This window comes from Thermobia domestica, chromosome 6, assembly GCF_964235325.1.
Source record: "Thermobia domestica chromosome 6, izTheDome1.hap1.1, whole genome shotgun sequence".
Taxonomy (NCBI): Eukaryota; Metazoa; Arthropoda; class Insecta; order Zygentoma; family Lepismatidae; genus Thermobia; species Thermobia domestica.
In genome coordinates, this window is record NC_137459.1 from 44,764,274 (window position 1) to 44,790,974 (window position 26,701).

General features: G+C 34.3%; 1 protein-coding gene across 3 annotated transcripts in view; it reads right to left on the reverse strand.

The window, feature by feature from the left end:
- The window catches only part of Pka-C1 (Protein kinase, cAMP-dependent, catalytic subunit 1), a 561,997-nt gene that overhangs the window by 15,073 nt on the left and 520,223 nt on the right, over positions 1-26,701 (reverse strand). For all 3 annotated transcript variants that reach the window (XM_081761579.1, XM_081761577.1, XM_081761578.1), the window contains 4 exons: positions 25,937-26,063; positions 15,673-15,768; positions 9,460-9,582; positions 3,856-4,020 (listed from right to left, as the gene is read on the reverse strand). In XM_081761579.1, coding sequence (XP_081617705.1) covers positions 3,856-4,020; positions 9,460-9,582; positions 15,673-15,768; positions 25,937-26,063 — 511 coding nt within the window. The remainder of the gene's footprint in view (positions 1-3,855; positions 4,021-9,459; positions 9,583-15,672; positions 15,769-25,936; positions 26,064-26,701) is intronic.

The window sequence follows — 26,701 nt, forward strand, 5'->3', positions numbered from 1 at the left end:
GACGATACGTGAGAAAAGAGTCCGACACCACTACTGTAACTTCCATGTCCTACATAGTCTGCTATTTCTTTATTCTCATTCAAAATACTTACTCCATGATCATATTGAGTCAGCAGCTAAATTTCCGCAGCCCCATTGTGAACAAAACTTGAGATCATAGTGCTAATGAGAGAGCCTATTTCTGGCATATCCAACATATTTTAGTAAGATAATCGTTATTTTATTTATTTATTTTATATATATATATATATATATATATATATATATATATATATATTTTTAGGGAGCTCTTTAGTATCCGTGTACACATTTTCTTAGTGTATACTGTTATCAACGCCTACATACTAACCTGGAATCTTAATCACAGGAGCTAATACAGTGGCGTATATTGTAGACAACCCGAAATAGTAGTAGTAGCCCTACAACACTCTAAAAGAATGCCAATATAAGAATGCCCGTTATGATATGTCTTCATTCACATCATATCGGGTAAGAAAGCCATAGGAAGCCGTCATGTGTTACATTTAGAAGATTTTACAGTTTCGATTTTCAACGGACTTAAAAAGTTCATTACTGAATTATCTATATCTGTGTATATTTGTCTGTTATTTGCGATTTTTTTTTTTTTTTTTTTTTTTTTTTTTTTTTTTTTTTTTTTTTTTCAATTTTGAGCCCTCCATTCGATAGAGCATCAAAAACTATCTGAGAAAGTTTTGGAGTTCTTCGCGTCACTCTTACCGTTCCCGAGATACTGACCAAAATATGACCAATTTCCGGAGATTTAAGGAGCCATATCTAAGGGAATCATAAGTCAGAGAGATCATATTGGTGTTGATCAATACCTAAGAAGATGGTGAACATTTTGGTACCAAATAGTAACCGGTGGCCACTGGTCAACTGGCCACCGTTCCCCAGATATTGGCCAAAAAAGTTCGAATTTCGGGAGATTTAAGAAGCTATATCTCCGGAACCATAAGTCATAGAGAGAAAATATTTTGCAAATTTTTGCAAGAAACAGGTGTGGATAAAAATATTTACTTTTACATGTACGAACAATGACAGTTATCCTTCCCGCTCCACCTCTCCATTCTTTTTAAGTTCGTTCTGACAATGCTCTTGGAACAATCTCAACATTTTTTCTTCTTTTTTCCCGAGGATCTACAAAGATTTGTGCCCAAATTTTACCAAAATGTTCTGTTTTGTTTCGTGTTGGAAAGTTGATACAACACTATCATTTGAATTGAGCTTACCTGAGTTTCATTTCAGTATTACTGATCTTTCAGTGTCAACCTTGAAATGTATAATGTTACCTCTATTGTTAGTCTGCTAAGCTGTTACTCCTTTTCTTACACTTGCATCCATTTACAAAAAACTACATAAATACATTTACCTCTACGAATAAATCAGGTTTAGAACAGGCTAAAAGCAAAAAAGTATTTGTACATACAGCTAGCAATGCATGCAATGTAGACAGCAACTAATAGTAACACTACAAAGGGTTAAACAAGCTACTTATCAAGTGCAGGGAACTAACATGCAAGCTATCCTAGAAATCCGCAAATTCATCAGAATATAGGTCAGTAGATGCTATTTCGAAGAGTTCGTTATTTTCCTTGTACTCTTGAAAATGAGTGTAATCACCAGTATGGCGGATTTTGGGACGAAGTGGTGCCTCCACCTGCATAAGCATGCAAAGAGAAAAGTTGAATGATGTAACAATGCACAACTACATTTAATGCTACCAATTTTGGAATAAAACTCTAAAAATACAACACTGCGAATGGCTGACACATGTAATTAATTATATATAGTATCTATAGTTTATTGGGAAGACTAATTCCTATGGAAAGTTAAGTATCAAATAAAAATTTAAAACAAAAATAAATAAAATTAATCTTTTTTATTAAACTGTTAGTTAAATTTTATCAACTACAGTATAAATTCCACTTTATTTACCGTTATTATTACTATTTAGCATTATTATTAGTTATTACGAACTTGTGGAATCTTTAACATATATCAACAATTAGTAACCTTACAATAAACTTGAAGATCTTACTGCAGCAACGGGTTTACCCACGAAATAGCCGACTGAAAAATACTACTATGACTGAATTCCTCTACATGTTCAAGATGTTGGACTAACATTAATGTCGCAGCTTGATACCTACTGGAATATACTTCCATTCAGTCTATCCTCAACATGTTTGATAGGAATGCAATAGTGAGATATCTTGTAAATGTATTTTATAATGATACATCTCTAGCCAATAAGAACGTGTTGTTTATCTCCGGAATATGTTTTGTCTTACTGCCATATTTCGGCGCTCGTGATGTATGTTTCGTTAGGGTCATAACATAGCGTACTACAGGACTGCAGTTTTCTGACATTCTCTAACAATTAAAATACACTGTAGACAGACCGAAAAGAACCTGCAAAATTTACGAAGCTGGGATATTTCCTGTAGTAGATTCTACCTTACTATTATTACACTGTTATGCTACTTTGAAACCGGATAACTTGGTATAGAGAAAGTAGCTGATACACTGATGACTAATGTATGTATGGATAGTAATTCAGATTTCTAGCCATCATTACCACTGTAATATCTACTAAAACTCCTCTAGCATGTGTAAAAGACAGCAATTTTATAGTCAGCGGGAAAGAGGAGGACTGCTCATTGTTGCAGTAAGGTTTTCAACTTAGAAGATAATTTGGAATCAAATGAGACTTATGTGGTGGACTCAGGGCAGGTCTCTCTTTTCTCCCACTTAATTGGCCATTTCCTCCATTGTTTCATAATTACTAGCTTTTACTCATGATTGTCGCCTTTAGTACACAATACATACACTTATAACATATAGACATACATGTATAGTTTATATAGTGATATTGTAGATGTATAGCACTTTTCTATATCAACGAGATGGAAAGCGATAGTTAAGTGACTGACGGTACCAGATGATATTAAGTTCACATATCTTTTTTCCAGTCCAGTACAAGTAAGCTAGAATCTCATCCAGGGATCACTTTTTTCCTTTAATATAAAATTTTGTACTTCTCTTATACTGTCGAACTTGGATCAGATCCAATGTTTTGTTTACCCATACAATGACTACATGTGATGGAATAACAAGTCGCATAAGCTTTTTTTAAGTACGTATAAATTATTTTAGCCTAGCAGAAATCACGTATGTGTAACTTCACCTTTATGAATATATCACTAAAATTTCAACCGTATAGCGTGGTAAAAAGTGAGGTAAATAAACAATTTTAAATTAGAACTTTACATTTGTTTTGGAATTAAGAATAAAATCAGTTCTACGATTTCTGCATCATTCCAGCCTGAAAGCATGCGAACTACGCCAGACTGAAAGTTGACCATTCTGTCTAGATTAATTTAAGGTATGTTATTGTAACTAATGCATTAATTTCAACCTAACAAACAACATGAAGTTTTACCTGCTACCACATTGCGATACTGGTATTAGTGTCGAACCCACACCACTATAAATGAATATTATATACAGAAAACAAATTGTCAGCCATTCCATTATAATTTAATTACGGTGCTAGTAGAAGCAATTGAACTCACTCTATATAAATATATACACACATTGAATTAGCAGCACAGCTATATTAGATGGCATCTAACAAAGTGCGCATACATAAAAATTATGCATGAATATAATGTTACTAAAATGTGCACTAATGTACTACATCAATACAGCAAAAACTACACTAAGGATTACTGTTATAAAATAACTAGCACATAAAGTTAATATATAGGCAAACAAGCAACAACAAAAAAATGCAAAGAAGAAACTATTTAGGGTCCGAGTTCGAAGTGTTACCTTCTTCTGAAATACGGCTATCCAATCGGTAGACTGGAACCATTTATGGCTTTTGATGTCATTCACTCCGTTCTTCAAGTTGCCATACCTCTTGGTTAAGTCAACTTGCAACAAGTTTCGCAGGAGATCCTTCAGATCAGAACTAAAATGTGATGGAAAGCGGACCTGAAAAAAAAAAAAAAAATTAAAAATAATAATAATAATAATAATAATAGTGTAATTACGCACAAATTACAGACACATAAAACACATATGATATACTGGCACTTGGAGATCATGTCTCTTCAATGTTTCGTTTGTTAACGATCTCGTACGATTATAAGCCATGCGTAGTATTTTAATTTTCCCCTTCCTTCAACGATCTGACTTAAATATTTGTTCCTTGTAATGTCTAGTAAATTAAAATGACAGTAAGTGGCGCCTTTCTAACTCGAAGTCAAAGAGGACGCGAAAAAAATTCAGATTATCCAAAATTCGAAATATGAAAAAATATCTATCTATTAAAATTCTGCAATAAAAGCGCCTTTCTCTAACCTCTAACTTTGGATTTCAAACCTTTGATTTAGGGGTTTGTAATTTCACGTTTAACAAAGACAAATATTTTAAAGTATGTGCACTTTAAATAAATCTTTTTTCATAAAGTTTATTGTCTAAAATTATTGTTCAAAGCCTTTGTATTTTAATAAGCCTTCTTCAAAATCAATGCAAATTAATTATGCTGCCACCTTTGGAGTTCTTTTAAACTACACGTTTGTGGGAGTTTATATGTTTGTGGCCAATCGTTTCGACAATGAGATCTCGGAAACTACAGGCTCTAGAAAGATGACATTTTCACTGATCGATTGCAAATTTTTCGTAGATTATCCAGTTCTAATTGAATGTTAAAAAAACATGACCATTATCTCTTTATTACATTTTAAGGGTATACTGGAAGCGTTGAAATTAATAAAAGAAAAACTAAAGCATCATATACTATGCGTTATACATTTCAACACCACTTTGTTGTATATTGGGGTTGTATGTCTCAAGCGTTTGTATTATGGCCAAATAATAATGGAAAAGGAAGGATAACCATTTCTCCAGTCTAAGATGAATCTTTATTTTTGGAGTGTTTTGCCCAATGAACACCATATATAACTGACATTATAATTAATTGTATATGTAATGTATTTGCTTATTACATACTGCATGCAAGAAGAAAGAAAACACTGCTCATACATGAATTAGAAACTCCAACCGGAAGTAGGCCCAAATCTTGCAAACGGTCCGAGATATTGAAAAAAATAATCGAAAACATCTCCCTTTTATAGTATCCTTTGCCGATTTTTATCAAGACGTCTTTCAGTTTTCTGTAAAGGGACATGTACAGATGTGAGGAATGACAAGGGTATTCATGCTCATATTTGAATGGTGCGCTGTGTAGAGAGTGCAGGTTCAGCTAGTCTATATATTAAAATGCTAGGTTTATATGTTTCTCCCCAATCCTTTCGACAATGAGATCTCGAAAATCACAAGTGCTAGAAACGTGTCGTTTTCACTCGTCGATTCCAAATTTTGTTAGATCTTCCAGTTCTTATTCAAATTTTCAAAGACCTTGTCGTTATTGTTCCATTCAACATTTCAGGAGCCGTTTTGAGCCCATAAGATTAACATGATTGCAGACCGAAACTACGGTGTTTGGCAACCAGGCCCACTTCAAAGGCCTCAAGAGACGCAATGAGGCGCACTCGGACGGATATGGATTTATTACAAATATATATATATATATATATATATATATATATATATATATATCCTTGATATTGTGTTACTTCTACAAATTTTGCTACAAACTCACTCCAACATCTATGCAAAGCAATTCACTTCCTTTGCGAGTCTCCTATCCTTTATTTGTGTAAAGAGACATGCACAGTGGAAAGGAGATTCATGGTCATAACAGAACTATGTGCTAAGTAGACAGCGCAGGTTCAGGTAGTGCACTTTTAAATACCTAAACCCAAGGGAACAAAACTACTGTACTTACATAATAATAATAATAATAATAATAATAATAATAATAATAATAATAATAATAATAATAATAATAATAAATAATAATAATAAACTTTATCTTTCAAGTAGCATATTACTTGCGCGATATAATACCGGAAACAAACGAACAAACGTTTATTCCCACATAAGTTTAGCCATACGCACCACGGAAAACATACTTAGGTACAACACAACATACATTGAATTATTACACAAAACCATATACACGAATAACAATATTAATTAGTCCGTACGAGTAATTAGTCCGTTATCTTTGTTTTAATTTGATTGCTTTTATATGGGCAACGAATTCATCATTAACTTCGTGAAATATGTCATTAATAACTATTCGTTTACATTCGATAAATCATCTTAAATTTTCAACCATTTCGTAAACTTTGGAAAGTTTGGCATACGCCAGTCTTTATTCATCGCGTATCTCGCCTTGATCATCATCAAATAGATTATTATTATTATTATTATTATTATTATTATTATTATTATTATTATTATTATTATTATTATTATTATTATTATTATTATTATTATTATTACATTATTTTGTCACTTATCGCTATGACTGCCTCTGAATAACTGAAAACCAGTTATTCTGTTTGCGATCTGTTCAACATTAAAAATTCTTTTATTGTACTACTTCGAACTATCGAAACGAGTTTTACCCTTGTTTCCAATACAGTTTTCAAGGGGAGTAAACTTTTGATCAAATTGACGAGACTCTATTATATAAATAGGATTAACGTATAAAATTTCCTTTCTACTATTACTGTCATACTTCGCACCATGTCCATAAATCATATTTTCCTTTAAGGTACATTTTGGATATTTAGATCCAGAAATCTCTCGTTGATTTATTGAGTGGCTCATAGTTCAGATTCCCGTTCAGCGCCTAGTCGAAATGAGACCCGGAACTACATCTTAACGTGGGATACGAATCAAACTAGCTCCCATCGAAAACTGAACACGCATGCCCCGTAAAGGGGGCGTGTACGGTAACCATATAACCATGAGAGAGGTCGAGCAATATCTCGTGTTAATACAAGTAGCAAAATGATTCTATAAAAATAAAGTACTAGCTGCGAAAATAAAATGAAATGAATTTTTTTAAGTTTTACGTCCCACGATTATGCCAGCTAAGCTAAAGGAAATTGTGATGATGAGAAAAGAATGAAATGGTGGAATGAATTAAGTGGGAAGAAACGGAAGAACCCCGAGAAAACCCACGCAAACTGTGTTTATCCACCACAAAACTCACTTGGCGCGAGCTGGGATCGAACCAAGAACATCATGCAACGGAGGTGAACACTCTGCCACTAAGCTATCGCGGCTCATCATACTAGCTATGTTCTGCTAATACAAGTATGACTTAAAGCCATATATTTTGTATATAAAAATAGATTCTAACAGCCATCGCGATAGTTTCGGGGGATAATAATAATAATGCTGAAACAAAATAATTTTCTACATCAATTTGATTTACAGTAATTACGTAAATCAATTATTGATTCATTCTGCTCACGTCCAGTTCTAGCATACAAATAGAGTATATTATGGCGTCTTGAATTTTAATGCTAATATAATAAAATTACACGTTATCTGTTCACAATTTGATTTATATTCACAGCGGGTAATTGCAAACTGTCTTGTTTCCTCCTCTACTTATAGTACACAATTACACAAAATATTGGACAGTGAGCTTAGCCCTCTGTCCTCTGACTGTACGATGTACAAGGTAAGATACCGATAAATGCCAACAAAACATAAATACATACACACGAAATTAATCCTAAAATCATAGAAATTCTCGCGTGGGTAAATCCAAACGATCGATTGGCTAATTTGAGTTTCTGTTCAACATGGAGAAAACACGAGACAAGACCTACTATTTAAAATGAAGTCTCAACCAAGCAGTAGTAGAGTTTATACTTGAGACTTTGTACTACCATCTGAAATCGAATTCGGAACCATTCAGATAATCCTACTGCTAATGACACCACATGCTAAGCTCCACACTGACAAACGTTTGCACGTAAAAGCGAGAAACTGACCAAACTGCGATAAAACCTTTACATTACATACATTATCCCATATGCATTATTTCCTTCCGTCCTGTTTTGTATTGTATTGCACTCTTAAGTTTTAAGTCTCACAGTTCTGGTCTTTAGACCAAAGGAGACGCTGAGAAATGCATGAGAATGAGGTGAATGATGAAAAGGATAATATATATGGCTCTAGCGGGATTCAAAACCCATGGCAGAAATATGTTTTCCGATCGCTAGCCTAATGCTTTAGGTCGGCCGCACACTGACCAGAGAACACAGCAGCAGAGTCTAGATACAAGTGCTGTGACTAATGCAACAAAGCGTCGTACTGCATACTCACAAGCACGTGTTAGACAAAGACTCTCCAACGTTGTGATTAAGACAGACAGTCAATGAACCTAGGTTGCTCTCTGCCTCAGCGTGGCTGTCCTGCCTCTGGTTAATGTGTGGTCTACCTTAGACCATTTAGCGGTCCTGCTTGTAAAAGTTATTACGATCGAAAGGTTGCGAAACGGTATCATTTTGTTTAATTATTCTTCACTGAGCTACGATGTCCCATTTATTCAAATCAACTTTCAATTAAACTATAAAAGTAGTTACGATATTGTAATATGACATGTCAATGTAAATCCAATATAAAGTACACATGGGAGATAAGGAAAGTCGTCATTACAAACTTGGAATCAAAATACATAGTTGATACTGTAATACACTGCAAGTCAAAGTTGTTTTCAGGAGAGTAACCAAATCTGAAGTACCTTAGCACGGGCTGTATTGCAAGTGTGGAAATTATTATCTTGCTATTGGTCCGATATGTAAGACTTCTTTCAGCAAGCTGCCGCCAGTAATTTTGAATACAAAGTTATGAAAAACTGGAAATAACTGTTCCTTGAAGTACGACATATCAAAACAAACTACGATTAGCAGCTTAGTTAGTCTGTTAGGGCTACCTAATATCAGGATTTGGATTTTTGGATTTTAGATATCTAGGATTTCGGCATTAATGGCCATTTAGGCCGTCATGTTTGAGGGATGACGTCCAGGGAAAAGGAAGGAAGAGGTCTGGGACGTATAAGGTAGGTACCACCCCAGCATTTGCCTAGTGTGAATGAGGAAAACACAGGAAAACCTCATTCAGGATGGCTGGCTTGAAAAAGTTTTTACACTTTTTCGACCGAGTGCCCCCACCGGGAATCGAATCCCGGACCTCTCGCACTGAAGGACACAGCGTTAGCGACTATGCTACGTGGGGCCACTACCTAATATCAAGAAGAGGGTGATGACATACAGAGTTTAGTTGTAAAATACTAATGTTATGTCCACAATTACTATTACTATTATTTTAGGATTCTAGAATTAGAATTCGATTCTAGGATTCGAACTTAAGAAAATGAGCTTACCCAAGTGCAATTAAAGAATACATATCTGCAATTTTATAAATACTTCATTGGGACTACCCCAATGAAATTAAATAAATAAATAAATAAAATATATAATGCTTCTTTCTACATACCTTTCCTGAGACTATCTTTTCATATATCTGAATAGGTTGATCAGCGAAGAAAGGTGGATAGCCAGCTGCCATTTCATACACCAGTACTCCCAAAGCCCACCAGTCCACGGCTTTGTTGTAACCCTACAAAACGAAAATATTTCACGTTGTTACAAAATACTTTTTAAATAGGCATCTTTAAAGTATAATATGTAATAACAAAGAAGCCACTACTCAAAGACAACCGCAGAAGACAGTGGCACAAGCATTGACTCAAAACTAAGTTCTGCTTGCACTGTCTTGTTTTAAATTTTCAATTTTTCTGAGTGATCAAATTTGATCTACGAATTTCTGTTGTGCCAATCATTGCAAGAATTATCAAAATTGTAATGCAAAAGCTTGAGCTATCTGTCTTCTCTGGCTGGCTGGAAACACGGAAGTTTTCTTAAGGACATCATCCACAGGATAACATTCACAAGTTCATTCTTAGTAAGACAGGATAAGACGAATCTTAAATATTAACAGAACAGAATTATAATTAAAAACTGTAACAATAGTTTTTTTTTTCTAAGTAGTTACATTATTGTTCCTTTTTAACTAACCAAACTCTTCGTTAAGTCTCTGATATAGATTACCAAGTAACAACACAAAATTAAATAAAGCAAGCGTTCTCTGAAGCTAATGATCACTTGAAAGACTGTCTATGTAACTCACCTTTGACTGGTGAGGTTCCGAAAACACAGTTCCCATACATATAAAGCTGTAGGTTGGTCGTCCACATCCTCTCCTGCCCGGTAGCATTTTTCTTCCACCGCAAAGTGACAGATCAGTTGTCGTATCCCCATCGTTGTGTTACACAGTATAGACTTTCATTAACACTTTTTTTTTCTGCATTGTTATTTACTTAAAATACTGAAATTGTTATTCCTGGATAGTTCACGTCCCGGATTTCCATCTTTGATTGCCTCATATTATATGTAGATTGTCGATTTGACTATCAGATTAGTATATCCAATTATAACTATTATATTCTCTTTCAAACTGCAGTTGCTTCTATCGTTACAAACAAAAAGTTTCAAATCATCGAATGCTCTCTTGTATATACTTGGTTCTTTACGTTGTCCAGCAGTACTGCAGTAGAACAAACTGGATAGATATATGAACTTTTCAGGACACTTTTATCCTTGCTATTAAGCTCTTGCATTCATTTTATTTTATTATTATTTTTTTTTTCTCATGCAATTACAAATTATAAAGCCAATTCATGTATTTTCAAAATGTTGTGCTTTACATATTAATTTTCTTCGAAGGTTGTCTTTGAGTTTGGCTAGTAATAGTTGGTCGATAGTTTAATAAAAAAAATCCTCAACTAACGGCTTAATTCAAATATGATATATATATATTGAAAAAAATATAAAATGACCTAAATATGTTTATTGTATCTCCAAAAGAAATTGAGATTTTTTTTTCCTTAGAATATCTTATTTGCACTATCACATCAAAATTAGCATCGTTTTCGACACAAAGCAAACTAGAGTTATACATGTTTGGAAAACAATGATATGTTTGTACAGTAGAAAGGAAGCCTATATACACCTTTAAACGACTCATTAATGTCTACTTTTGCAATAGATCTAAACTTAGGCAAGCAGTAATGACGAACGTTTGTAGAGTTCTTATTTTATTTCTTTGTTCAGAAACAAGATTGGAATTCGGTAATAACAGTTTAAAAGACATATACAGAATTTTAGATATACTTCCCCAGCCGCCTTTTTGGCGTAAGACGGACCATTATAATCAGAATAGAAAGAGCTTCAAAACATGTTTGAAATTCTATTTAGTGTCCAGTATTAATATGTATATTTGAAGCGTTATGGATGGTAGCAATTTGTTTTCGATTGAATAAAAACTTGAAACTTAAATCACTAGCCAGTCGTGAGGTGTCTTCTAGGACTTAGTATGACAGTTTATTTATGATCACAAGTAAGTTAAAATGAAGGTAATGTGCATCTTTTTTTTTCCTGCTTCTCCATTCTTTTTATTTGGTCTAGGAATTAATTCGTGCGGTTTTACAAAAGATGGCGTAACTAGCTTATTGTCCCATAGTTTCGTTGATCCAAACATGCGTTGAAAACTACTGTCATTGAGCATCTTGTTTAGTATATGTCAGTTGCTTGAAGCGGAAACAACAACATTTTTTCTTCAACTGAAAATGGCGCATTTTGTGCCTGATAAAGTGTTTTTGCGGGGAGTTATTCTTCATTGCTTTAACATGAAGAAAAGTGCTACCGCAAGTCATCATATTTTAGTGGAAGTGTTTGGTGACCATGCTCTAGCTGAGCGAACGTGTCAGAAGTGGTTTGCACGGTTTAAAGGTGGTGATTTCAGCTTGGAAGACCAAAAGCAATTTGGACAGCCAAAAGAATTTGAAGATGAAGAATTGAGAGCATTGCTTGATCAGGATTCGTGTCAAACGCAGGACGAACTTGCAGAAGCATTTGGAGATGAGCAAACAACAGTTTCCAAACGTCTCAAAGCCATAGGAATGATTCAAAAGATGTCTTATTGGGTTTCACATGAATTGAAAAGAAAGACGTTGAAAGAAAAAAAACCGTTTGCGAATTGCTGCTTCAAAGACAGAAAAGGAAGGGATTTTTGCATCGAATTGTAACTGGTGATGAGAAGTGGATTCATTACGAGAATCCTAAACGAAAAAAGGCCTGGGTGAAGCAAGGTGAACCAGGTCCTTCACAACCGAAACGAGATATTCATTGTGCAAAGGTTATGCTGTATATATGGTGGGATTTGAAACGTGTGGTGTACTATGAACTTCTGAAACTTGGTGAAACTATTAATGGACACCGCTATCGACAACAATTAATGCGTTTGAAGCAAGCTCTGGCCTGAAAACGACCAGAATGGAATAACAGGCATAATAAACTTATTTATCAAGATGATAACGCTCGACCACATGTCGCAAAACCGGTCAAAACCTATTTGGAAAATGTCGGATGGAAAGTGTTACTCCACCCGCGATATTCACCAGACACTGCTCCGTCTGACTATTACTTGATCGATTGCATGAATAACGATTTGATTGGACAGCGGTTCACTTCTTCAGAAAATATCGAAAAATGGATCTTTGATTAGATTGCGTCAAAAGATGAGGAATTCTTTCGACACGGAATCCGTAAATTGCCTGAAAGATAGGAGAAAGTAGTGGCTAGCGATGGACAATATTTTTGTTAACGTATTCATTTACTTTGTTTTTGAAATAAAGCTTCAATTTTTATTAAAAACCGCACGAATTAATTCCTAGACCAAATATATCTATTTTTAATGATCCTATAATTTTCCAAGTATCTTGACAAGCATTTTCTTTTCTTTCTTTTTTTCTAATTTGTTCCTGTCAGTTGCTATATGCATCCTTTCAGAATTATTATTTGATTCTCTTGTTATACAATTTATCAAAGTACTTTCATCTCATCAATAAACTATTTCATTAGAATTATTTTACGTATACCGCCATGTCCAACAGAAGTTTTCAATTTGCACTCTGTGCATTTTCAACACATTATAAGTTCTACTAATGTTTTCAATAAATAAATTCTAACTTTCAGAAAAAAACAAAATGCATTTCATCGTATCTTTTCACTTATTTTGTTTAATTAGTAGTTTCAAGAATTACTTTGTAAATGCGTTAACGTTGTTGCTCCAGCTGATGTAATCAAGTTTGATAATTGAGATTGTCGTACATACAGAAGACTTATTACACATATGTTGGACAGTACTTTCTTTTCTTTCTTTATCACAGAAACTTATACTTTAGCTCGCAGTGTCTTCATTCTTACATTAAAAAGTTTAAAATTATCTGTATGTCACAGTACACCTATAACAGTAGTACGTCATCGTACACATTTCTTTATGAGGAGCTGCCTGCAAATATTTAATTAATAATGAATTTAATTATTCGATCCCACGAAAAATAATTATAAGGTTTTTTGTTCTGCATAGTATAGTTTTCCCGAGATTATTTCAAGTTGTGAAGAACAGGTAACGTTTGACAAAAATTCACACCATATTCAGTATTCCAATAAGCGAGTCATACAAATAACATCGACAGAATTGTGATTTCACTGTGATCTTTAACTTCCTCTGTCTCTGAATACTGTTGCATTTTAAATGGGACTAGTTTAAATAATACTTCAATTTGGCATGCACCTTTCTAGATCTCTTCTGCTCAAGTGTCGCCTGGTAGAGAATGCGATTTTAAAAGTCTTGTTTCGATCTGTTGCTGACTGAACTCTACTGATTTGTGCAAAATATGTACGTAATTTCACATATCAGCCGCCTTTATAATGTATATATTATCGGAACAAGGGGAATTCAGAAACGAGCAAGGATAACTAATTGCTTACCAGAGAACAGTGAAAACGTTCTGTATAACATCAAAAACACTACAAGCACTTTTCCTAAATGCTTCATCAAATACGAAAGCGAAGTAACTGATACACCCATCTTGCCACACTGTGCATGCTTTACAGCTAGTTTTGTGTTTATATATAAAGAAATATATATATTTCCTACTTCTTCCCATCCATATCTAATTAAGATTCAGCGAAAGTATTTACAATATTATGTGCAAATGTTTTCACTATTTCGTGGTAAATAATTTGTTTTCTATGTCCGCTCTGGGGTTACTTTCTTTTAAATATATGCCCTGTAATATTTAACGGATATATATGGAATGACTGTACACATTTCTGCAAACTAAACCCCTCATATGTTATATAATTTGATTCCCAATTCATCAAAGGAAAATTAAAAAAAAAAAAAAAAGCGCTGATATTCGTAGTAACAGAATCTATGTGAGTAATTTTCAAATATATTAATTAAAATATTTGAAGATCTAATCTGACAACGTATATATTAAAATATTTCCAGATGTCATTTTCCAATATTTTACTAATCTTCACTATTTATAGCAGTGGTCGCTTTTCCATCCATCTGTGAATTATTCATTTGTACAAAATTAGGTGGAAAGCCCAATTTTTTGTACGTGTTAGAATCAACTTAAAAGTAAATTTTGTAATTATTCAGCAATCGTTTCTTTTAATGCACATATTCATTGTTGTAATTCTTTATTGTCATTGTCGAAAAACGAAAAATGCATTTAATCAAATGACGTTTTCTGAAAATATGGCAGTTTTTTAAACACAAATTTTTAACTTGTATGCGATAGATTTTGTATATGTTTTACTTTATTTCAATTAATTGAAGCTATTAAAAAAATATATTTTATCTGTTTTAGTAAACATATTTTTTACTTTTTACACGTGCATTTTGTTTCGAAAATAAATTAAACTATATTCCATTTATCACTTAAAATGAATGAGATATTTCATATATATTGCCCATGTTTTACTTTATGCTGGTCAATTTGATGATCTAGCAATTGTATCTTTCATATTACTTCCAAAGAGCATTCAATACTTTTTCGAACATCTACTGTAATACGCTTTTAATTCCATCTGCATGCAAATGATTCTGACTATAATTCATCATTCTTGTAAAATTATCATGTGTAGATCAACATTTCTGGTCCATTTTATCCATAATCAACACTAGCTAATATGTAATAATAATATTGTTTCATATTATTACTGAAAACAAATTAAGAATCATGTAGCAGTATATTTGATATTTTCTATTATCATGTATTTTATACTTGTTTTACTATCTGGTATATAGTTCGTAAATAAAGTTTATTTACTTAGTTTGAAATAAACTTTTCGTCTTCACAATACTTGCTTTTGATCATATTCCGATCATACAAAGAAACTGGTTTGTATAACTTCAGTTATATTGCATATCATATATCAGTATTCAATCAGTTCTTCTTTTTTAGAAGGAAGTATAAATATTCATTACTTTTTATTCCGCACTGCGACACACTTTCGACAACGAAGTAAGTGACTGGCTGTTTGTTTCTTTCACATTACAAAAATAAATGGTTTTAAGTATCCTTATAATACTGTAAAATGCTACCATCCGTTTTTAGTTGTCTACATAATGTAACAGTTGTTTCTATTCAGAAGATGCCACTCCAGAGTATCTCTTGGGGGGATGCTTGATGATCACTAAGTCCATTGCAGCTGGAGCATTTTCAAGTGACTACAATGGCCCAAGCTCTCATGTTATTGTCCCAAGCACTAGTAGTGGCACCACACCTACCTTACTAAGAATGATTTCAGGAGCCAAATACTCTGGAGTTCCGCATAGTGTCCAGGTTCTTCCTTTTACTCTCTTCGCGAAGCCGAAGTCCGTCACCTGCACAAAAGATAATGAACAGTTAAATCATTTACTGTTTCTCATATATATCTGTAGCAACGAAATCAATTTTTGCGGATAAATGGATAACTTTCTATAGTTAAATCTAAAAATCTCTCAAGTAGTAATAATCAGTATGGGTTCCCTTAAACTTATAATGTTAATTACGAATCCGGATCAATAAGTAACGTGCAACAATCAAGAAAATATTGCAATGATTTGTTCGGTAGAGTCTTAAATAATAAATCGGGATTTAAACCCTTCACCTTTTATTATAGAAATAAAATTCTAGAGCAATCTTTTTAAAGTTTTCGTAAATCACTAGATATTTTCAAAGTTCAACAAAATACTCGGCATACAAAAAATGCCTCGGAAAAGATTCAATTGTTTTTAGCTCGAGACGGGTAACGGATAACTCCTTCACTCACTGCAGCCTCAGGAGAAATGTGACTAAATGATATCTCCTTTTCTCATAGCAGTCTCAGGAGATGGGTTCTAAAGGATTTCTCCATAGCCCATAGCGGCCCCAGCAGAAATGTGTTGAAAGGTGAGTGATCAGCTGTCAACTGATAGATTGCTCCTCTTGAGGTCTTCTTTTATGGGCCTCTTCTTGAAGGGGAGTTCACGCAGGGGCGATTGGCTTTCTTCCTGTTTAGTCTGAACACTTCTTCGTGAGTTTCTGGAGGAGTTTTCTTTTTACGATACTTATTTGTTTATGAGCGTAAAACCATGTGCTCGAAATAGACATGTGATTACCGTGTGTGTGTGTAGGGGGGGGGGGGGAACAGAACATTGTACAAAGTAAAAGCTCACATTATAGCTACTTTGCAATATAGCTGCCAAGTCTCAACATTCTTCTCACATTGTGGCACAAGTTTAAAAGTACCCTGTTCCTAGCACTCCATCTTTTAGAAGCCTAGACATCCGTACACAACCGATTATGGGAATTTTCAGTTTGTCATGCACACATCATACATTGTACCGTACGAAATGTTTAACATGTTCGAAGATAGGTTTGTTGATCATTACGTATTCCTCTTCAATGGACGTGACATTTTGTTCATTTGATGCTGTTGCTAGACGCCCAGCACATGGTAAATCCGCAACGATCACACGGCCCTCTTTAAAGGATGTGCACCACCAGATGTTGCTACAGTCCATATGATATTTGCCATACACACACAGCATTTCCCTACGAAATTTAATTCAGATTTTGTCCATTTGCCCACAGACTACACCTCTTCGCTCAGTAGTTCACGCTTCTGTCTCTAATAGTACACTTGATCGAACAAACATCGACTGCAGTGCGAACTTTAAGGACTTTTCTTTCAATTTTCACATCCCAGATCAATATAACACAGAGTAAAACAATCATTGTGTTTTACTTGTTGATCCGTCCTCATTCACATTTAGTGCTTCCGCTTAACAGATAGCTAAGTCGAATGGTTTTACGTTCGATTAATGACGGGAGTACAAAACTTTCAATGTTAGCTCAGCATCGCAAGAAAGTTACGGAGCTACCTAAATTAAGAAGTATCGAACGTCGGTTTAGATCATTGACCACGCATTACCCACGTGAACGTGAGCTATATGACCAGCCAGATTCATTCGTGGCCTATAAAACAAGATAATTTATTTGACCAATCGACTGGTAGGCAGGTACCAAAAGCATGAATAGGAAGTCCACTGACTGCAATTGATCTGGCATCTTAGTTATCAAAACCAAGATCAAGTCTTTTCCAATTTTCTCTCGAACATGTACAATCTGTTTTCCTTTCATTGATCTATTAAAGAGTACAGTGCTGCTTTTAGTAAATTACCTTTAGAGTCTAGTTATGAGTGTGAATGTACAATCCGATCAGAAAGTTTAATTCCTTTTATTTGAGAATAAATAGGATACAGCTTTTGCTTAAAGTAAACGGTGAAACGCAATAACAGAGAACTGTATAATTGTGAAAACATTTAAATTTACGGACAACAATACCAGCGTACTTTGTCGTCATAAATAACTCTACTGTTACGTAAGCTACGCGTGATTTGCCAATCAAAAATAGCTAGTGTTCTACATCAGTAGGATGCGTCCTCCTGCATGTTATATGTATACTGAAGCCAGTAGAAAGAAATAATGGGCACAGTAATTTCGTCCATTCTTGGATAGAGCCAAAACTGTGTCTTTGCACTGTCTGCAAAAACATAGTACAAATTTTACTTATGCTATTTACAAATTTTACTTATGATGTAAACTTGTACTGGATCATTTACGGGTAAAATGAATCCAGTGTAACTCAAACACCGAGGGATTTTATTCATGTACACTCAAGCTAGGGAAGTACATTCCTGTTCAACAAAATATGTCGCTATTTACGGAACAGTTTCAACAAGTTAAGAATATAATCTTCTTAGGAATCATTGTTCATTTAATTCCCAGAAAACTACTGGGATTGGTCTGTCTATTCGGAAGTTATGCAGAAAAAAATATTTCACTGAGATACACTATTTTCTGAAGGAAGAACCTACACATAAGAAATAACGTGTCACCTAAAATTATGTGTTAAGAATATTTCATAATACATATTTTAGAAGCAAACCGCACAAACAGTATCTACTTTTAAAATGTTAACAAATTTATTTAGATTTATAAAGTTGTGTAACTACTTCATATATTATTAAGGTTCTCTTACTATTTTATATAATGCTTATACAAAGACAAGCACGCTACACTTCCACAGAACACACATTAACTTACTGATTCTTAAAGGTTCCGAAATATTTGCCTTTAACACCAAGAAGGTCAACCCTTTTATAAACACAATTTATGGCTAGTAAGAACTGTTACATACATTTTCGAGATTGTTTAATAGTATCTTGTAATAGCTAATACTCTAACTTTCAAGTTAATATGCAGTACATGCAGGCTTAACATTTGACTTTGTTTTTCTTTCTTTATTATTTTTTCAAAGTGTTATGCAGGCGTAAACAAGATCTTTCAAATAGTAAACAAACATTTATTCTTATTTTAAGTGAGCAGGTTTATCGATTTGGTAACTACGCGAAAATAACTACCTACAGCTTTCAGCTCTATTATTATGGAGTTTCGTTTCACAATGTTATGAAGATGTCATATGCATACGCTGATAATGCATACTAGAAATAGAAACAAACTGTTTAACAGCCTGTTACCTTTTATTCTTAAAATTGATGAGCTTAGGAAATTAAAGGTACAAAAATATCTAAAGAAAAATAAAGAGCACAACATACTACGGTAAAATAGTGTATGAAAATCTTAAATTTACCTGCCATTCCCTTCCGCGCCAACCAACTTTATCTATTATATCCTGACTATATTGACCAAATCTTTTATATATATGTTCGATAAGAAAACTTTATGTTCGATAAAAATAACATCTTTAATTCACCTGATATACTGAAGTGAATGAATATGAAAGAACTGACGGAATAAAAATGTAGACGGGAACGGGAAATTCTGAGTAAACCAACGACAGCATGCTGTTCTCTGCAAACTTACATAATTTGGAATCGAACTAAAAGCCTTCACACCTGAAGTGAGCGCACTTCCACTGAATCACCACCGACGCGTAATATCGGATATTATCTAGTGTCAAACTCACTTTGGGAACATGCTATTACGAATTCCGTTGGTTATTCTGATTTCTAAATTGAAGTTTATTTTCAGCACAAATGCTTAAACTGGAATGCGAACTACCTTATTCGACACAAGTGCCCCCACCGAATATCGAAGACAAAACTACACGCATGGAGAGCATGTTACCTATTCGGCTACGTATGAGCACACTCTTGGTTCTTATTCTACAAGGTCCAACCAAGAAATAACCGGAAAAAGTTGTATAAAAAATACAAAACTTTGATAAAGTGTGTGCTTCTTTATATTTCGGTGGTGTCCTTATTTTTAGATGGGCCTGGCACAACTGTCTCTCAAACGGGATGCTGGGAATCAGTGAAACAAGAAAGCGGCATCCTTGCAGGTTTGCACCAACGTGGAGAAGCGGAGTGTCATTAGATTTCTGTTAGCTGAAGGGTTGAAACCAATCAAAATTCACCACCGGATGGCTGTACAATATAGTGAAAGTTGTTTGAGTCGATCACAAGTGTACGAGTGGGTAGATAAGTTCAAACGGAGTGCACCAAGTGTTGAAGATTCGTCACGCCCAGGTCGCTGCAGTCACGGAGAAGAACACTGCGAAAGTTGATGAGCTGATACAGGAAAACAGGTGTATTACGCTGAGTGCACACTTTCTTGAACATCAGTATGTCATGAACAATATGGTGAGCTGATCCGACACTAATGTTCCTCTTTGCTGCAATATTATTCGCTGACACTCCCCTGCTCCCGTTATCTTGTTCCACTGATTCCCACCATCCTGTTCGCGAGGCAGACGTGCCAGGCCCATCTGATTACAGTTCTAGGATACCAGCAAAAACTAACAAAGAAGCACAAACTGTATCGAAGTTTTCTTTTTTATATATATACAACTTTTTCGGTTATTTATTGCAGGAGTTTTCAAACTGTGCGGCGCGCCACTCTGGGGAGGCGCGAGAACTTAAGAAAAACGATCCTACAAATGAACATATTTATAATGCAACACGCATACTTGAGTCTGCACTCTTCTTCTTTAGTAATACATAGTGCAATAAGTCTTTGTATCATCTCTGTTCCACATAGATCAGGGATGATCCTTTCATCTCTGGCTTAAACATGTATAATGCTTGTTAGATGGCCACTAACGATCTTCTGTTTATCTCTGTAGAATAGTATGTTTTCTTAACACAACTTTATGTCCAATTTGGGAAGTACTTTCCAGAGGACACAGAGCACAACTGGGTCGTGAATTCACTCAACGCAGAGAATCCACCAAATTTCACCACCCGAGAATAGGAACTGCTTATTGACCTCTCTTCAGACGGCACATTGAAGACTAAGTTCCTCTTTACATCGTTGCCTGAATTTTGGAGCTCAGTGAAGAATGAGTATCCGGAATTAAGTAAGAAGGGCTTGCGAGTGCTCCTTCGTTTTGCAACTTCCTATCTCCGCGAAACCGAATTTTCAGCAATGGCGGTGATCAAATCCAAATATAGGTCAAAACTAGATCTCCAGAAACAGTGCGTCTTGCCATTTCAAAATATGTGCCGGGATTTAATAAATTGTGTGACTCAAAACAAGCTCATACATCCCATTGACTTTGCTCAGCATTTAAATGTGTCGGTTTTTGTTATGTAAATTCCCTCTTTGCTCGTATTTTTCAATTTTAACATAAATATCAGTCTTACAACAGTTTATAATTATTAACACCAGCTAATAACATTAAAAGGTGTAGTCAGTTTGTACAATGTAAATCACCTGTGTTGATGAGATATTTTCATTAGTGATTAATGAACTAAACATAGTTTATCATAGTGATAGTCTTTCTTTTAGGAGCACATGTATTTATGTTGTTGACACATTCCATTTTTGACAGGGGAGGCTCGTTCAGACTTTGGTGGTTGAGGGGAGTTTCAACTGCTAAAAGTTTGAAAACCCCTGATTTATTGAGTGGACCCCGTATTAAGCAGAAGTGCTGCTACTAATGTACTGTATCTTGAATTTTATATAAGTTCCAGTAGTCAGTATTGCAAGAAATGTCATACATGTACGAGTTAATCTAGAAATGCATTAATCCTGTGTGCGGTGTATCAGGATAGATGTATGACGATTGGTCATGCAACTACGACAGAACCCATAATACTGCTTTAAAGGGTTGCCATACCTACTCCCTATTACTGTGGATACGTTCATAGGATGTCCGGCCATCATTTTTATCTATGGTATGTACAAAAGTCCTAATGAAAGCTTTATATTCACGGAAAGAAATCTAACTGGAGATTATTTTATACGTTTACATTTACAATTAGAAATGTACAGTTATGTTCAAACTATTTGGTTAACAATTTTAGGAATGCCTGCTATGAAACAGACAAACTACTCTGGTCTGGCAGATTAAAAGTAAATTTTGAGAACAAATATATTTGAAATTTTGTTTTCAAAGAAGCTCTATTGATTATGGCAAATTGAGAAACGCGACATATGATTCATAGTATATTTATACATTTATTATTTTACTAGTATGTAGGATTTGGAATTGAGAAAAAAAAAGCTGCGTCACACAATTAAGTACAAAATTTCAAATATAAAGTTGAACGTATAGGTGAGGAAAACAAGAAACGAAACGAAAACCTGATATATCTTTCTACTCCACTCGTTCAATCTTTTAACGTAGTTCTTATTTCTGATGGCGTGATTTCTGAGAAAATCAAACCCAAATTCAGTTCTACACGTATAAAGTAAAAGGAGCCTACAATTCCAAGTCCATAGGAGCTCCAAGAACTGATTGAACCTAGACTTCGACTCCTATATGTGGTAATATAGACAACACCACACACTGGCCGCTTTTTACCCTACACATATCTATTTTATAGAGGCTGGGTCAACCTCTGAGCCGTATTGGTGCGAGGAAAAAAAATCCGTCCCAGCCGGAGAACGAACCTGGGCCGCCTCGTTGGTAGGGAGATGCCCTTACCAACTACATCATTGCAGCTCTGGTTTTATAAAGTATGATATATTTAATACTATACCAAGTTTATATGACTAACTAACTTGAATAAAAATAAATATATTACGCTTGATATATTTAATACAATGCCAAGTTTATATGACTAACTAACTTGAATGAAAATAAATATATTACGCTTGATATATTTAATACAATGCCAAGTTTATATGACTAACTAACTTGAATAAAAATAAATATATTACGCTTGATATATTTAATACAATGCCAAGTTTATATGACTAACTAACTTGAATAAAAATAAATATATTACGCTTGATATATTTAATACAATGCCAAGTTTATATGACTAACTAACTTGAATAAAAATAAATATATTACGCTTGATATATTTAATACAATGCCAAGTTTATATGACTAACTAACTTGAATAAAAATAAATATATTACGCTTGATATATTTAATACAATGCCAAGTTTATATGACTAACTAACTTGAATAAAAATAAATATATTACGCTTGATATATTTAATACAATGCCAAGTTTATATGACTAACTAACTTGAATGAAAATAAATATATTACGCACTTTTCTAAGTCCCGTAGCTGGCAGTCTTTGTTAAAAGCTATCTACATGACGCATTTCTATTGCAGTGGAGACTTTGCTAACGCTTAAAAACTTGTATCTGCTATTTAAAAAACATCAAGGAAGACTGCTGTGCTTAGCTGGCCGCCTCATTTTAATTTCGAATACCGATCCATTGGGCGAAACTGTTAATGGCGACGTTTGAACATTGACACAGAATATTACATAATTCTATGACTGTAGTGTTGAAAAAGATTATCCGAATTTTATGCTGGAACAAAATAACATGTATCATCATTAAATTTACTCACACGTCCTTACGGGAGGTATTCGAATATTCTACAATTTTTCACTGCAAAATTTTACAAAAATACATGTCCTGAGGTTTTATTATTATTTCCAGCGTTACCGTCATCAACAAAACATTACGCCATTTAAGTCTACAGTGAATTGTATCGTTTCAACCCGTGGTCTCTGGGTTACGTTAAATAACTGAGGGATTCTTGGTCAACACATCAGCGTTATTACTGGCTTTCTGGGAACTTCCTATTTGTTTTCAGGATGCCCCCTTCCTTACCAAAGCAATGGAACTTATTATTATTATTATTATTATTATTATTATTATTATTATTATTATTATTATTATTATTATTATTATTATTATTATTATTATTATTATTATTATTATTATAAACTAGCTTTTAAGTCATTAGTGTGTATAAAAACCTTCGATTTAAATTACGTTATTCACAACTTTTCAGAGCATCCGAAGATGAATTATTTTGTTACTACTTTCAGTTATACTGGTCTGTACAATATCGTGTCAACTGAGAAAGTTGTGGATCACGAACAAAATTTTCATTACACTAAAGATTTCCAAGTCAGTCACGGTCTTATTTTCGTTAAATTATTTCCAGTAATTACAAGCATTTTTTTCTCTATCGTTAAATGCGTATATATAACTCCAAATTACAGAGACTATGTACGCGATGTGATTGTGCAGTTTTGCTGAGAGATGTACACAGCCAGCCCCGGATCCAGGATATGATCAAGGGAGGGGCTAAACCATACTTTGCCGCTTTATCCAGTGTAAAGAAAGTAGGATTGAAGCCCATTTTATCAAGTGTATACCTGATCGTCAAGGGGGGGGGGGAGGGCTATAGCCTTTTGGATTCACTCCTGTATACAACAGCCTATGTATTAATGTGCACCTTGTTCACAAAAACCTTCCCAACTGATTATTATCTTTGAAAAGTTCTGCACGCTTGCCTACAGTTGTAATTAAAACAAACAAATGTGAATATTCTTTACTGAATTGAAATCTTAACCCTGGGAGAACAAAGGGGAGGAGGGCTACAAAATGTCCACACTTTTAAACTTCGTTTTTTCATGTTGAATTTTTGTGATATTCATATATATATATATATATATATATATATATATATTGATCAGTAAGTGCCTAAAATAATACTTTTCATGGCAAAAATCCTTTCTTATGCTTTCTTTCTGAATAATAAATGAAAATACCGACAGTAGACACCCCGTCCCCTCTTCCCTTTGGTCCAATTACACACTTTTAATTTTAAGAATTTGTTGTTTAGTTACTACCTTTAGCTGTCAACCATGTAGATATATAGTTCACAAACGACTGTCTACAGCTTTACTATTAAGGGAGACGCTGTGGAAGGGAGATGCTCATTTCTAAAACCGTTTTACCTATTGCGAACAGTTTTTGCGAAGTTTTGAATGTCTTATATAGTGAGAAAAAAGGTAAATACGTGTCAGAAAGAGAAATAGCAGAGGTTATCATACTCGAATTAGGTAATGTAATGAGCCAAGACAGGCTGATAACAGTTCTAACAGAGAAACTTCGTAAGTTTGATGTAGTTGCAAGTTACATCCCTTCAGCGTGGAAAAAAATTACCAGAATCATTCCATTTGTAATGACCTGGGCTGGGATTGTTACGAACTATCACAAGAATTATGTTAAGCAGCTCGGACTTCCATTCAACATCGAATCCTACATTCGGATTCGAATATTCTAGAGAACTCTTCAGGTTGTGTGTTTTGAATTGTACCGAAGCATCTACGATGACGCAGCTGATACTTGATGTCTCGAGAAGTCTTTGGAGAGGTTGCTGAAGAGGAGTACTGTATTTGTACGGAGGTAAAAGGGGCAAACCTGAAATTATAGCTCAAAAGTGTTTTATTATTATTATTCCTTTCATTGATAAATTTTCCTCGTGTATAAAACTAATTTTGACACCAATAACACCCTGCTAGAATATATTACAGTGGACATTTTTTTTTTTTTTTAACACTCTCTGTTGGTCTACGGTGAAACGCGCTGACGGCTGGTCCTCCAAGGGTTGGAACTTCCTGTGTACAGTTGTCAGAATATGGTCTTCCAAAACAAAATGGGTAGCTATTTTTTTTTTTAAAAAAAACAAGACCATGCATGTTTATTCTTATGCACATACGTATTTTACATGTATTCTTATGCGACACATATCAAATTAGTGTTTGTTTCCTGGTGCTAACTTAAGTTGGAGGTTTTTCTACAAAGTGTAGATCATCAAAAGAACAGAAATTTAAATGCTGTAAAAGCTACGAGTATCATAAACTCGGTGTTGGCGAATAATGGCTCAGTCACTACGAGGTTACTACCAAATAACTAAAATACTGAGAACTATTAAAGATTTTATCTTTTGCAATCTATGAAAATAACGTTACAAACTATCCACTTAGATTGCTTATTTTTATCGGGTCGAGCATGTATGTTATTCTAATATTGTAATCAGACAATAATAAATACACCACGCCTTCCTTAGTTAGCTTGGAGACTTCAAATAAATGTTGATAAAAGCAACATTTAGCTACATTCTGTATCTTTTCATATGTAAGTGCTCAATCTAGCAATTTAGAAACTAACAAAGGAATTAAAAATTCGTAAATCTTAGAATACATAGTAAGTTTATACATACTAAAAGAAACGTACCTTCAAATACCCTTGACTATCTATCAGAAGATTCTCTGGCTTTAGATCTCGATATATTAGATCCAAAAAATGTAGGTATTCAAACGCCAACACTATTTGTGCAGCATAAAATCTGGAGTGAGGTTCACTGCAAGAATAACCCATATGTAAATATAACATGTAAGTAAGAATTAGAAAGAAAAGGTTGTACAGATATAATACGTACGAGACTTGAATATTGAACTATCTTAATTTATATATATATTTTCTTAATACAGATACTTTTTTCACAATCCTGTAGGAAATAAACTATATATTTTATGTATTCTGGCAAAATAGAAACAAATAAACACGTCTCCCCCCATTTTTCTTTATTCCAAGCAGGACGCGAAAGGTGGGCGGGACAATTCGTTCAGAAGGGAAATGTCTGTGCGATGTACATAGTTTTACCTGAGAATCCTTTGGGAAAGACGGTTCCTTAGCAGACCAAGACAGTGGAAGTATTATGTAAAGTGGAATATTCAGGAGGTGAAGAACAAGAACCCTCACTGGATTGTCACAAAATAGGGTCCAATAGCAAGGTTTTACTTCTCCAGTGCTAAATCTTTGGAGTATCCTAAGGCATATGCTTAGTTTGGCAAGTGTACCTACGAGGGTATTTCCAAAAGTTTCTGGTCTGATAAAAAATATCGGGCCATTGGTAATAAGCTATTATTAGCATATAGTGCCAATTATTAAAAAAAATGTATCAGTTTCAACTGTCTAGCTACGTCAGTTTGGTGGAGA